The sequence below is a fragment of the Athene noctua genome, chromosome 2 (genome assembly GCF_965140245.1).
Source record: "Athene noctua chromosome 2, bAthNoc1.hap1.1, whole genome shotgun sequence".
NCBI classification, from domain to species: domain Eukaryota; kingdom Metazoa; phylum Chordata; class Aves; order Strigiformes; family Strigidae; genus Athene; species Athene noctua.
Genome location: NC_134038.1, coordinates 110,144,467 through 110,157,951, shown reverse-complemented (window position 1 = coordinate 110,157,951; position 13,485 = coordinate 110,144,467). Strand labels below are relative to the sequence as shown.

Here is a 13,485-nt window from a genome sequence, read left to right as displayed (position 1 = left end):
ACTCTGTATTCAGTGCCAGTGAATGAATACTACCTAAATCTGGGGTCATGCTTGCTTTTCTCTTCCATTTACGTTTTTACCATTAGTATTATCTTAATTTGTTCTCTGGTTTTTTTTTTTTAATGTATGTTTGTCACAACAAAATACCTACTGTAATCATGCTTATTACCTGATTGCTGCAGCGCTCTCCAGCAATAATTTCCCCTTGCCCTTAACAGTGCCCCTCGATGTGATAAGAGATAGGTCCTATTTCAGAGAGAGTAAGGAGCACTCAAGCATAGGTGTGAAAGCAGCTAAAATATATCTTTTGGAGTATATATGATAACAAACATTTAAGACATAAAGACTTAAAAACTCTGGAATAGATAAAAACTAAGTGGCATCACTGTATTTGCAATCAGGTAGCACGTTTGAACATCAGTATTCTTAACAAACTCAGGTTAGTTCCTCACAAGTACTTAAACTTTTTTGAACTTTGTGTTCAAGAGGACAGAATTTAATATGTTGGGCTGTTTGATTAAGAACATGTTATGCTGATAGTACTGATTGGACTCCACCTATATTCTACAAGAGTAATCTGAGGAGTTAATATTGGCCACAAAGATTTATGTAGAGAAAGCCTCTGATATTCTTGATTCAAAACTCTGCCTTATCTGAGTTGCAGAGTGATACAGGATCAGACACACAGCTAGAGATTAGAGATTATGTAAAGAAATCCTGCCTCTTCTCCACTTCTGCCTTGACTTCTCTGTAAGAATTTAACTGGGGATCTAGACTATTCCTTGGTCTTTTACTTCCTTTGAAGTTTATTTTTCAGAAGTGCTTTAACTCTTCAGTCACTGGTACCATTTTTTTTTCTCAAAGTGAGGTGCTGCAGGACACCATGAATAGATTGTTTCTGGTGTTAGATCAAAGGAAATTTTATAAATCCATCTTCTTTCTCAATTAAATCAGTGACAGAACTCACTGAGATTAAACTGCAAGTTCATTTCCATACAGAAATATTTAGGAAGGGCTCTCCACTAAAAATGTGAAATCACTCTGCACATTCAGTTCACATCTCTTCAGGGTAAACAGATTTCAACACTCGGTACTGTAATTGCAGTGAAGATTTAGTAGAAATGAAAGTTGTCTATTTTATCATCTTTCCTAGTGCTGAATGCACTCCTATATTTATTTTTTTTTAGGATTTGCCTAAATTTGATTGTTGTTCCGTTTATATTATCCATTTAACCTACTAAAGATCCCCAGCTGTGACTGTTTATCACTAATAATTAACTCTGTAAAGTAAATAATATTATAGCTACCATTATGTAGGAGGATACCCTCAGAGGGAGGCTAGTTACTAGTTATAAAATGTAAAATATAGTTGTTCTGTATTCCATGTCAAAAGACTCCTGCCTAGAACCACTGGGTGAGTCATATTCCGATGATATATTGGGATGAAGAAAAAAAAATCCTCTCAAGGTAGAGTTCTTATCTGATGGAATACCCTGAGCTGTTTTAAAATTAAATTAGAGCCATCTTAACCTCATCATACAGTATTAGAAATACATATAGAATATATAAACATGCTCCATCACTTTCGTATCTCCGCCAGGATAGTTGTCTCTCTAATTCCTTGAGGGCCCTGCAGATTACAGGCAGAGCACTGAACTGACACTAGCAAGGACACAGTGGAGAACGTAAAATGTCGATACAAGTGCATTTTCAATGCCAGGTTATGGGATTTGGTTACTGCGTTCTAAACAAATTGTAAACTCTGAGTTGTCACCACCTTCATTTATGCATGCTACACTCTGACATGATTATAGCATTTAATATTTCAAAAGTCTTTTAGGACTAGAGCAAATTTTATTGCATTCCTTCCAGGTACAGGAGGAAAAAACTTGAATCCCGTATTCAAGGGGGTTCAAGGCATCCCCTTCCTTACTAGTTTGTTTGGTACTGGAACAGAGGTTTCTTAGAATAAACGGTAGAAACTACAATTCCTGCACAGCTCTGTTTGGTCCGAGCTTTTTGAGGGGAGGAGGACGGTATCAGAACCAGGCCCAGAGCTCTTCACTGCGACTGACCATGTTCTCTAAGCACCTAACAGACTCCTGGACTGCCACCCCCCAGTCAGCCTTTTCACCATGCAGTTAGCATTTATAAATACAGAAGGGATCCAAGATGGGATCCTAATCTCAGCCTCACTGATTCTAGTGTCCTCAGCTGTTGTAAACTACTGGTATCACACTCTAGCAGAATACAAGTAGGAGTTTAATTTACAGTTTAACCAGCAGATGAAACCTCTTTTTTTTTTTTTTTTTTTTCTGATAACTTCCGTCTTTTTCCACTTTGTGAACCAAATGTGACTAAATTAAAGCAAAAATAAGCAGTAAGTGTTTTAAATTAATTTTGCACAAACAGATTGCAACACAATAAGCATATCTGTGACATACATTTGGAAAAATTCTAAATTGTTCATTGACAGCTCATCAGGAGAAGAGCTGTTAACTACTTGAGCTGTATAGAACTGTAATTGTAGTAAGGAGCACTAGCAAATGGTGGGAAAATTACCATTTGTAGTTTACTCTTGCATTCAAAATGGGTTTGCCTTGATTTGCATTTAGATGGGAATTCCTTCTTGTTGCTCTTCAATCCATTAGGTTTTATAAGGTAAGTAGCTTTTGTTTTTCTTCTGAAGTACTTCGAAGGGCATTCAGTTTTACTGCTGAACTATGAGCTGTGCAGGTGGCACCCCTAGCATATCGGTATTAAGCCCTCGTTGATCAGAATGAAAGGAGGAGTAAAAAAGTCAGGAAAATCTTTAAGAAAGACAGCCTTGAAGTTACCTGGAAATGCCTATTTCTAAATAAAAGCACAGGTAACATTTTTGTTGCAATGCTTGAATAAGTAATTTCCACAGAGACTTACGATTTGCAGCAGCATTTCTTTCTTTTAGGTTGTTCTTCTATTCTTAACCAGTCACCAAAGACTAATATGTAATCTTTGTTATGACTCAAACAATATTTGCTTTTGAATTTTTCTTATTTAGAATTAAGGCTACTTGTTTGGGTGGAGGGCAAAGAAAATTTACATTTGTGTAGATTGTTAGTAAACTGGCTTTTGTACAGAACATACCTATAAAGACTTCTAATTGAATTGTCATACTAAGACTAAATAAATTTTCCTAAAGATCGGACAAAAATAGGGACAAAAGAAAATAAGTCTGGAAAGAACATTAAAAATTCATTTTTCCCCACAGCACAATCAACTATATGTAAATAATTCCCAATAAATGTTTTTAACCATGCTAAAAACCTTCTATGGCAGAGATTTTACAGGGTTTTTCAGCAAAGTGAGCGGGTGCTTCACTGTTACATTCAGAAAGTTCTCCCAAAGTCCAGCCTAAGACTTACTTGCTAAAGGCTAAGTAGATAACTTCTTATCCCATAACCAGTGGACCTATAAGATAGTTTATCACTTTCCTTCTTGCAAAAACGCATTCTGTTTGGAGGCTGTTATTATATTTTGCTTCAGTCCTTTTTTTTCTTTTTTTTTTTCTTTTTTTTTTTTTCTAGATTAAGAAACCGGAAGGTTTTCAAGTCCTTCTTTACAGGTCATGTTTTCTGAACTCCGAGATCATTGTTGTTGCTTTTCTTTGGACTTTCTTGGCTCATTCTTGTGTTCAGTGCCCAAAACCGAATGCAGTATTCTAGCTGACATCTAACCATGGGATGTGTAGAACAGATTTCTTTGTGTCTTACCTATAACATATTTGTAGATAGTGTGATTTTTTTTTTCCAAGAATCTGACGTTGTCTGACATTTAGTTTCATTCTCAGGTCTTTTCCTTGTATGACTGCTGCAAGCCAATCCTTTCCCATTTTATTTTTGCATTTGATTACTGTGTAATGTGCTCTACTTACCCATATCAAAGTGCATTCTGTTCTTCAAAGCATTGCAGCAATTCTCAAGATTATTTTAAGTTCTAAGTCTACCCCTAAAAGAGCACCATCTTTTACTGTTGAGTCATTTGAAAATGCAGTCAGGTTATTCATTATTCCTTCATCAAGTCATCAGTGAAAACACTGAATGATATTAGAACACAGACCTCTGTGGAACCCTCTCTTAAACCCTTTCAATTAGATAAAGAAATACCTTCCTTGTGAATATTGTGTGACCTTTAGCAGTCATTTTGTCTAGAATATCTGGCTTGCTTGCATGAGTGTTAGCGTCAAAAGTCCTGTTAACTTGTGCTGCATCTGCTTACCACAAGACTTCTAGCCTGTTATTAAAGTCACTGAGATTGGCTTGGCATTGTTTATACATGTTGACTGTTACTGATGATCTTTCTTCCCTCTAACTACTTAAAATGGGTGTATTTATTCTCTTACCCATCTTGGAATCAAAGTTACACTGAGTACTCTGTAGTTTCTTGGCTTCCTCCCCCCACCTTCCATTACAGATAGCTATGCTAAGCAAGAGGAACCTGACCAAGTGGAGATGCTGAGATCTAGTCAGTACAGTGACTGCAAATAATTTTATCCTAAGTAGTTGTCTAAAATAAGCCATGTGAACAATGTCCTGGAAATTCTCCACTGGTTGCAGAAGCAGCAGCCTAGGGTAACTTCTGCAATATGAAAAGCTACACAGCAGGTGTCGTTCAAAGCATTTTGATACAGCTGGTCTGATAACTGCTACTGACAGATCCCTATCCCAATGGATGCGTTGCTGCCAATTCAGGGATGCAAGATGGCAGGAAACTACATAAAAAATAATTTTCTGCTGACGTTAATTGATGTTCACATCCCTGAAACGTCCCTACATCTTCAATACTTAAGTGTGTTCTTATGAAAATAATGGGATTCTTTCAATAGGACATAGGACTAAAATGACTCCTAGATTATCAGATAGGTTTTAACAGATTCATTATAAGTGCATATATAATTTACAGGACTGATTTTACTTCTACAGAGTTGTCACTCCCTTTACCCTAGAAAACTTAGGAAAACAGGCAAAGTAAGCAGTTATCTATTAAAATTTACATTCTAGCCTTCCCAGAAGTCCTGAAACCTCTTTTGTTTACATCCACCTTTTTATGACTTTTGCTGTTGTATCAACCTTGACTTGTTTTACTTTCACTCTACAAAGATTGCTAGCACTGCTGTATTAAGCTTCTACATTATTTATTGTCAGTCTATGTTTTGTCCTAAGTAATGCCCCTGTAAAAACTGAATTGAAACCTGGCAAAGAAGAAATGTATTTGGGCAGTTTTGGTTTTGCATATATTTCTCAACTTCTATATATAAAATTTGTTTTGCTTAGTAGTATTTAGTATACAAAGTATATACTGTCTTGTTGCATTGGGTATCTCAAACAGTTAAAATGGGTTACCTGACACACTCTGATAGCAAACATTTAAACCATAATCTAGACAAATCCCTTGGTGATAGTTACTAGAAACCTCCTGTGGCAGTAGAACAAATAGTCGCAATAAAAAGATATTGAACTGTTACAATATATCATCTTGGTGGGAATTCTAGGTTCTTTGAAAGATAGATCTTTTCCCTATCTTCAACCAGTAATCCTTTGGTAAAATGGCAGGCGGAGTTTGTACAGAGAGGTAATACCTAAAACTGTTTAAAATACCTGCTAATTTATCTAAGCCTGTAGTAGCTCACAATGAATGGTGTTCACAAAGATGGTGTTTTCACCATTGATTTAAGCTGATTTAAGAGTGCCTTGTTTTCAGAAGGTGTGGTCCCATTGTCGCTCCTGCCCTTGGCACTCCTTGTGCCAGAGCTAGCTGAAACAACTGCACAGTGAGTTGGATTTGGAACTAATCTGGATAAAAACCAATCTTTGCTTTTAGTCCCCTTGGTTTTCAGCTGCATCAGTTTCCTGTTCTGACTCACTGTGTTGCCTACAAGCCAAAAGAAGCTAGAATGCAAAGCGAGGAGCAAAATGAACGCCATGATCAGCAGTTTTTTCCAAAATTGGTTTAAACAAATTGTGAGATTGCACACACAGTGAGATGGAGTTTCAGCCTTTAGTTCTCTATTTCTTTTGGGTATTTTTGAGCAGTGTGGATGTTACAACATAGCTATAATGTTTCCATTACAAAGCTCTGTTATATATTAAATTACTGCCTTTATCTTGAGTTTTCCATAGTACTCTTGGTCTGGATGTAGATTCTGCCACTGTAAAACCCTGATCTTGCAGTAAGCTCTGAGTTCACAGCGCAGCATAGCTCATTGTATGAAACAGGCTTAACTGACTTCTTACAAACATATCCGTGTTCAGTAGCAGGTGAAATGCAATGCATACCTTTGAAGATTCAGTGTCACTTCCAGCTACAAACAACCTTGGAGTTGTATTTCCTCATGGCTGGTGCTTACTAGATAATTATGGGGAGAAAATACTTGTGGTTTTTTTTAAAAAAAAACCCCAACAAAATCATGATGGTTATTTCCCATCAGATATGTCATCTTATTCTTCTTTTGATTAGAAAAAGAGGTTAAAAACTCTTATCAGTGTCAAGGTACATCATAAGAAAGATAAATTATTTAGAGCTTTTAGAGATAGCTCCCAGAGATAATTAAAAACTTCCAAACCATTTTAAGTAGTAGACCGAAAATATTATAAATGCATATGAACTGCTGTGGTATCTTCTGTGGCTGGTCAGTTGGAGTATTTACCGAAATCCTGGAAGTCTTTTAAAAATACAGCTAGGAATTAAATATTTTACGATTTTCTTTCCAAAGGATCCTTACAGTAAAGAAGAACTGGATATTGGTGACTTCCTAGTCTATCCTTGAAAGTGTCCCTAGAAAGAGGTAGCTTGAGAAAAAGCAGCTGTCACCAGCAGTTAGCTGCCTTGCTTGAAATGTCTCCGGACTTGAGAAATGGCAGCTTTCTGTTTTCCGGTAATTTTTGGCTCTCTCCTCCCATCATAGCTTTAATTCTAATTACTTCATACTTTCCCACATTATATGCACATTACTGTGCTATCCTACATCTATTCAACCTTCCCTCCTTGAAGGACCTACCAAAATTTGAAAGTTTAAGCCTCTCCTTAGATTTTAAATGTTCTCTAATGGCTCCCGTGACTCCCTTGGAGCACCATACATGCCTGTCTGCTCACAAGATCTGTTGCCATTGCCAAAGAAATAATCTGTTTATCCACCTCTGTGGCATCCATGTCTGATCTGGTCCTCCCAGGCTTCCTAAACAGTCGTAAGGGACCTATTCATTGTCGTTAAGAAAGCCTAGCTATAGGTTACCGCATCTCACTGTCTAAATAAATCTAAATGATGAATCTATTTCACATATTTCCGTATTTCCATTGATTCTGCTCTGATGCAGGCTTGTAAAACTGGGTGCACTAAATCCCATTCTTGGTAAGCAGAAGCCTCTCACGGAACTCCATCCTTCAGGCACTGCTAACAGAAAGTGGTTTGGGCCGTCAGCATTATGTGCTCAGGTACTTGAGGGCAAGCCGAGGGCGTGACGCCACCCCGCACCCAGTGCGGTTGAGCACAGCTCCAAAACTGTCGCTGCTGTCTGTAGCGACAGCTATGGCGGGGCAGTCACATTTGCTTGGTTTGGTATTTCAAGAGTGATTTTTAAAGTAGGATCATCTCGTCTGATCTGCTGCACAATGTAAACTAGAATTTCACTCCCTAATCCCTGGGTCAAGTCCCCCCTAACTTCTGTGTGAGCCGAAGCACGTTCCGAGGGCGCTCAGCCGCAAGGCCGCCTCCCTTCTCCTCAGGAGACTGCTCCGGGGAGTAGCGACCGGCTTCGGTAGAGGCGCGCCACTTACGTGGAAGACGCCGACATTCGGGCTAATCTTGAATTGTAACTTCTCGAACGTTTTAAATGGAAACGAGCGCGCCCGTTGCCAGAGCGGGCAGCCCGGGATGGCGGCTCGGCCCACTGCGGGAGCTCCCTGTCACACACGGGGGAAACCCCCTCAGCAGCAGCAGCAGCCCACCCCCCGGAGGCCAGTGGAACCGTCGGCTTCCCCACCGCTGCCTTGCAGGTGAAGGCGCGGGACCATACCAACTGCGCCTCTCGGGGGGAGCGGAGGGCTTTCGGCTTTCCTCTTTCCTCCCTTCCGCCTCCTCTTGCGCCGCTCTAGTCCAGAGCGGCCAGGCGAAGAGCCGAGCCTGCCGAGTGGGCTGCGAGAGGCGGTTGGCCTGGCAGAGCTCTCGGGGCAGTAAATTTCTCCCTCCTCCCCTCCCTTTTGCGCGTGGAAGTGGTAGTTACCTTCCCCTCCCGCCGCTGACCAACGGGCTCGACTGCAGCAAAATGGAACGTACCAACCCCTCCTCCGGAGGGGGGGGGCGGCCGAGAGGCGGCGGCGAGGTGTGGCGGGAAGCGCTGTCCTGCGAAAGAGCGTCCGGCCTCCCCGCGCGGCTGCCGGCCGCCGCCGGCCGCTCCCTGCCTGCGGGGGAGAGGCGGCGCCTGCAGGCGGCCCAGCGGCGGGCGGCCCGGCGGCCGGAGGGTTAATGGGCTGGGCGCAGCCGCCGCCGCCGCCAAGGGGGGGAGGAAGGGCGAGTCCCGGTTCCTCCCCCCCCGGGTGCGTGCGGTGTGTGTGTAAGAGGCAGCGCACACCGAGCCGTGCGTGCGTGGGAGGCCGAGGGGCAGCCGCCGCCGCCCGGCCTCAGCGCCGTCCCGCCTCCCCTCCCCTCCGCGCTCGGCGGGAACCGCGCCCGCCGCCCCCTCAGCGCCGCCACTCCCCGCCGCCGCGCCGGGCTCGTCCGATGCCGCCGCGGGGCCGGTGAGTCCGTGCCTGGATGCTCATCTCCTTCTCCTCTCTTCCCTCCCGCAGGCGGCGGCAGCGGCGGCGGCGGCTCCGGCTCCCTCTCAGCTCCCGGCCGCCTCCGAAGGGATGCTGGAGAAACTAGAGCTCGAAGATGAAGGTAAAAATTCAAGGAAAGGGGGGGCCTGGGGGCGGGCCGGTGGACACCCGGACGCCCCGCGGCGTCTGGGCAGAGGGAAGGCACCGGGGTATCCCGGGGAGGAGGTTGCGCCGTGCCCGGGCCGGCCGCGGTGCCGCCGTCGGCCGTGTCCTTGCAGGGCGGGTCGCAGCCTTCCCCCCGTTCCCGGCGCCGGCCCGGTGGCTCGGCGGTGCTTTTGTCCCGGAGACTGCAGCCCAGCAGGCACGCCGGGCCGCGGCCGCTCCAGCGGTGCGCGCCTTTCATCTGCCGTTCGGTCAGCCGGGGGGGTCCCTGGCACCGAGGGGGGGAGGCAGCCCTTCACGGCATCCCCTCCTCCTCCCTTTGGAACGATCGTTCTCCTCGAATACGTCTCTGATACCAAATATAGACTTTGAGAGCGAGGTGCGAGCAATGGTGGAAAGCGTTTTCAACTGAAGCTTCTGCTCCTTATGGTTAGACATACCTCTGTGGAAGGCGGACAGCTGTAAACTTAAATCTTCCTTATGTGGCTGCTCTTACGTTGTTCTCAGCTGTCCTATTAAGAGCTGCAGTTTTAACAGAGTGGGCTGTTCTTCGTAGGGGATCTCCTGGCAAGTTTTTCTATCTTGCAAGCACTAAACTGTGCTCTGCAGAAGCCTGGATGTTTTTTCTCGAACTTGCACAAAGCACTCACCTCTGAAAGATCCGTATTGAGTATCTTGAGCTTTCATTTTCAGAAAGGATTAGATTAGTGGATGCAAATGTGGACGCAGAGCTAATCTCTATGCTCAGTATTGTAAAGTGGCTAAGACTTTATGGGATGTGTTTTTCTGTAGTTGGTAACTGCTATTGTAAAATGTAGGACAAATATTTAAAGAAAACTTTGAAAATAGTAGGCTGAGTCATTCTGTGAAAAGAAATATCAAAGCTGGTATGCTAATAAACCAGATTCTTGGTTACTAGCGTGCTGTCTACAGTTGTGGGACTGGCCTGAAAAAGTAACACCTCTTATTTTAAGCTTTCTATGTATGAGAAAAGGAAGCTGTTAACAGTTGGATTCTTAAAGCTTGTTTTTTGGGAGTCCAGACAGAGTTTGAATTGCAATGAAATACTTGCGCCTTTGTGAGGCTGGAACATGATTAAATATGAACATTTGGTGCAAGGGATTTGTTGCTAACTTGTAGGTTTTTTTACCTCAGACTGTTTATTTTGAGGTAGGCCTTCATTTTATGCTTATGGCGAGTTAGAAAGTTACTGACTTGTCTATTTCTTTTTCCATAAAGCTTGTTACTTGTAGATAAGAGGTCCTAAAACCTGCTGAATCACTAATAGTTAAGCCATTTTAAAGCTGTTTTGAGCATCTTATAAATTTATGATGTCTAGGTTAAAAAAAAAACCTAAACGATAACCCTCAGTTTTGAAGTGCCTTTGCAATTTTAACAGTAACATTTGGAGACACTTGAGTAGGCTGAATATTTGTGTCTTCTAAAACACTGCAATAAGATAACCAGAGTTCTTCAGAAAGTTTGGGAATTTAAACAATTTTTTCCCTGGTTTTCAGGCTTCTCTTTTGTTTCTGAATTCATTTGGCTTTAAAATAAAGCTTTGTCTGTGGGTACTCAAGCTGGGTGGGTGAGAGCATTTCAGGGATCTGTCAAAAGATAATGCCGAATAGCAAACCTGTGACCAGTTGAAAATAGTATGTGAATTTTGAAAGGAATTGGTCACCTCACTAGCCTTTCAGACTTAAAGAAAACCTAGTTTTATGCCTAATTTTAAAGCCAAGTGGAAAAGATGTAGAATGCTGTATTTGGAAGGTAAGATGTAAGTAAAATAGTGTGAATGTCAGACCAAAACTTGCTGTCCAGAATGCTTCTATATGAAGAGGCCTATAAGTAGAATCATAGAAAATTGAGATGCAGATGGAAGTGTAGCAACTTAGTTGAAGTACGTGTTTTATGACCTAAATTTTTGCACTAGTTGCTGCAGTTGTATTTGTGCTAATATTGGGGGTAGGGGACATGACATCTAATGGTGTTCACTTTTTTTGTTGGATGGCAAATAGTATGTGCTCTAAAGTTGACAAACTTCTTTGAAACCTTGAGATTTCATTAAGTGGCTGTAGCCACACTGTAACTGATGATCTTTTGTCAGATTTAGTCTCTCCACTGATAGCTAAAACTGTGAGTTGAGAAATTTGAAACTTGTTTTGAAACTGCTTTCCTGACTGCCTCCACTTTTGAGTATTTGCCCTTGCTAGATTTCCAGTTTCTGTATCCATCAACACTTGCTAACTACCTTATGTATCAAATCATGCTGCAGTTTTCTTTAAACAGCTTAATAAAAAGAGCTGAAAAATGAGGCTCAATGTGTGTGCTGAATGCCATCCAATATGCTGAAATGGATTTTTGTTTGTCACTCGCCTCCGAGGTTGCACAGATGAGAATGTGAAAGAACAGAAAGCATTCATTTAATTTGTATTTTAATTAAGAGGGTTAAATTGATAAAAATGGTACTAGAAAGATTTATAGTCTAAGTAGTACTGTAATGAAATATGCAGAGTCTAGCCTGATGACGTGATTTCTAAATAAAATGGTGCTGTCAACCAAAGGGCAATTTTTTTTTCATGATATGCATTATATATGAAGAATATACATGAACTATTTTGTACATAACTAGCATGAATGGTATTAGACATGGTGTCATTGTCACACAGAGAAGAGCTGGTCATCTTTTTGGTTTATGTCTTTATATCTGGCTGCGTTCTCTAGGATCAGTGCAGCTTACTGGTGGGTCGTTAGTTCTGTCTGGCATTGGTTTAATAATACAGCTCTTGTGATGTGTAAGAGCAAATCTTGGTAAGATGCTGTTAAAACACCATCAACTGTCTTACAGCTGAAATAGGACAGGCTGTAGGCTGATTATGTACACAGAGGGGGAGGACTGGATAGGCCAGCAGATATTTATTTTATTCAGGACTCCCTAAAGGACTTTTTTTCCCCAACAGCAATCAGAGCAGGAAAGTAAAGTCTCTCATGTGAGAAGTCCAGAGCGCCTTTTCAACTCAAGGATGCTCCATTTAAAAATAAACAGCAAACTGATGAGAGTAAAATATTCTGAACTTAGCCTGCTCGGTATCCCTTGGATGGGAATGACATACCTATGCCTCCTCAAAAAGTATGAAAGCTACCTGTTGATGGGTGTGGAGTTTCGCATTGTAGCCTGAAATAGATTAGTGCTGAGAGACCTCTCATGAATGTATATAAGTGATTAAAACTTGGTTATCTTCATACATATTGTGGGTTTGCTTGTTCAGCTCTAGTGTTTGTACAGTCATGTTTCTCTATTAAGGTTGGGTTTACTTCTGATCAATGTCAGGAATAGTTTTGGGTTCTATTTTATGGAGGATATGATGAGCTTGGAAAAGAGCAAGGAGAAATTATTTTGAGGATCTAATGTGAAAAAGGGCTTTAGTTAACGATTTACACTTACTAGCTTTAATTTGTTAAGATGGAATTCCAGAAATGGTTGCGTTCCAACAGCTACCTGTGCTGTGAGAGGAGGAACTGCATTAGAGTAGCAAATTAGTAGCAAATGCATGACTGTCCATTGTATTGATTTAATTGGTATGGTTTTAGCATTGTTACTTTGGAAACTAGTTTTGTTGCAATGTGATCTCTCATCCATGTTAATCTCTTCCATTTGCTCAGCTTGGGTAATAAAAGTAGTAGCTACTAAAAGCAGAATTAACTACTTTCCTGTAGCATCTGCTAAGTCAGGGAGTCTGTCTAAGGTATTTTCTGCAGATAGACTTAATTGCAGGGTTCTCCTGTATCTGTTCAATTCCTGGTCTAGAAAAAAAAGTTCTGCAAAGTGCATGCAGCAATTGTAGCATCAGCATGGTGGGACTGATGCACTTGCTCTTCAATGCTCTACTTCTCTAGATTGTTGCACAAAGTGGCATTTAGAGTTATTTGGTAAACAGTTTGCATTAGAGTGGAATCTCTCCTGGTAGTGCTCTGGCCTTCATCTCACTCTTCCTGTATCATCCATCTCTTCTGTCACATGCTCGTTTCTGGCTGTCTCCTGAACTAGACTTTCACCAGTAATTTCATCTCCCCCTAACTAATTGTGTCTGGAGTCATCTTGCTCTACAGATTTTTTTAAATGATTCTTATTAAAAGTAGTTTCTTACGGAGCTCTTCTGTCTGCCAGCCTCCTGCTGTCAATGGAATATCTGAATCAAGGTATGAAAACAGATGTAAGTTTGGGGCCAAAAATAGTGAAAAGAAACTTGTAATAAAATGCATGTTAATGTGTATACTAGATTTTGTTTAATTCTTAAGATTTAAGGATCAAGTGCTCAGATTAGGAGATAGTAAAATTAAGGCATTCTTTTGCAACTGTAGATAATTTCTAATAAACATTCATTATGTGATTGTTAAAGCTGATGCTCTCTGGAGTACAGAAACAGCATTTTGCCCACAAGATTTACTTTGAGATGTCAGGGTACGAGGTGATAGTGATAAGGGGATGTTTTACGTAAACATTTACATAACAGATTAGAACCCTAA

The 13,485-nt window shown here is 41.5% G+C and overlaps 1 protein-coding gene across 3 annotated transcripts in view; it reads left to right on the top strand.

Moving 5' to 3' along the window:
- Positions 1–13,485, top strand: part of PRKAG2 (protein kinase AMP-activated non-catalytic subunit gamma 2) — a 221,645-nt gene that overhangs the window by 160,404 nt on the left and 47,756 nt on the right. For 2 of the 3 annotated variants that reach the window (XM_074899883.1, XM_074899884.1), the window contains one exon: positions 8,824–8,914. The exons of the other annotated variant lie outside the window; for it this stretch is intronic. In XM_074899883.1, the coding sequence (XP_074755984.1) occupies positions 8,824–8,914 (91 nt within the window). The remainder of the gene's footprint in view (positions 1–8,823; positions 8,915–13,485) is intronic. 3 annotated transcript variants of the gene reach the window in all.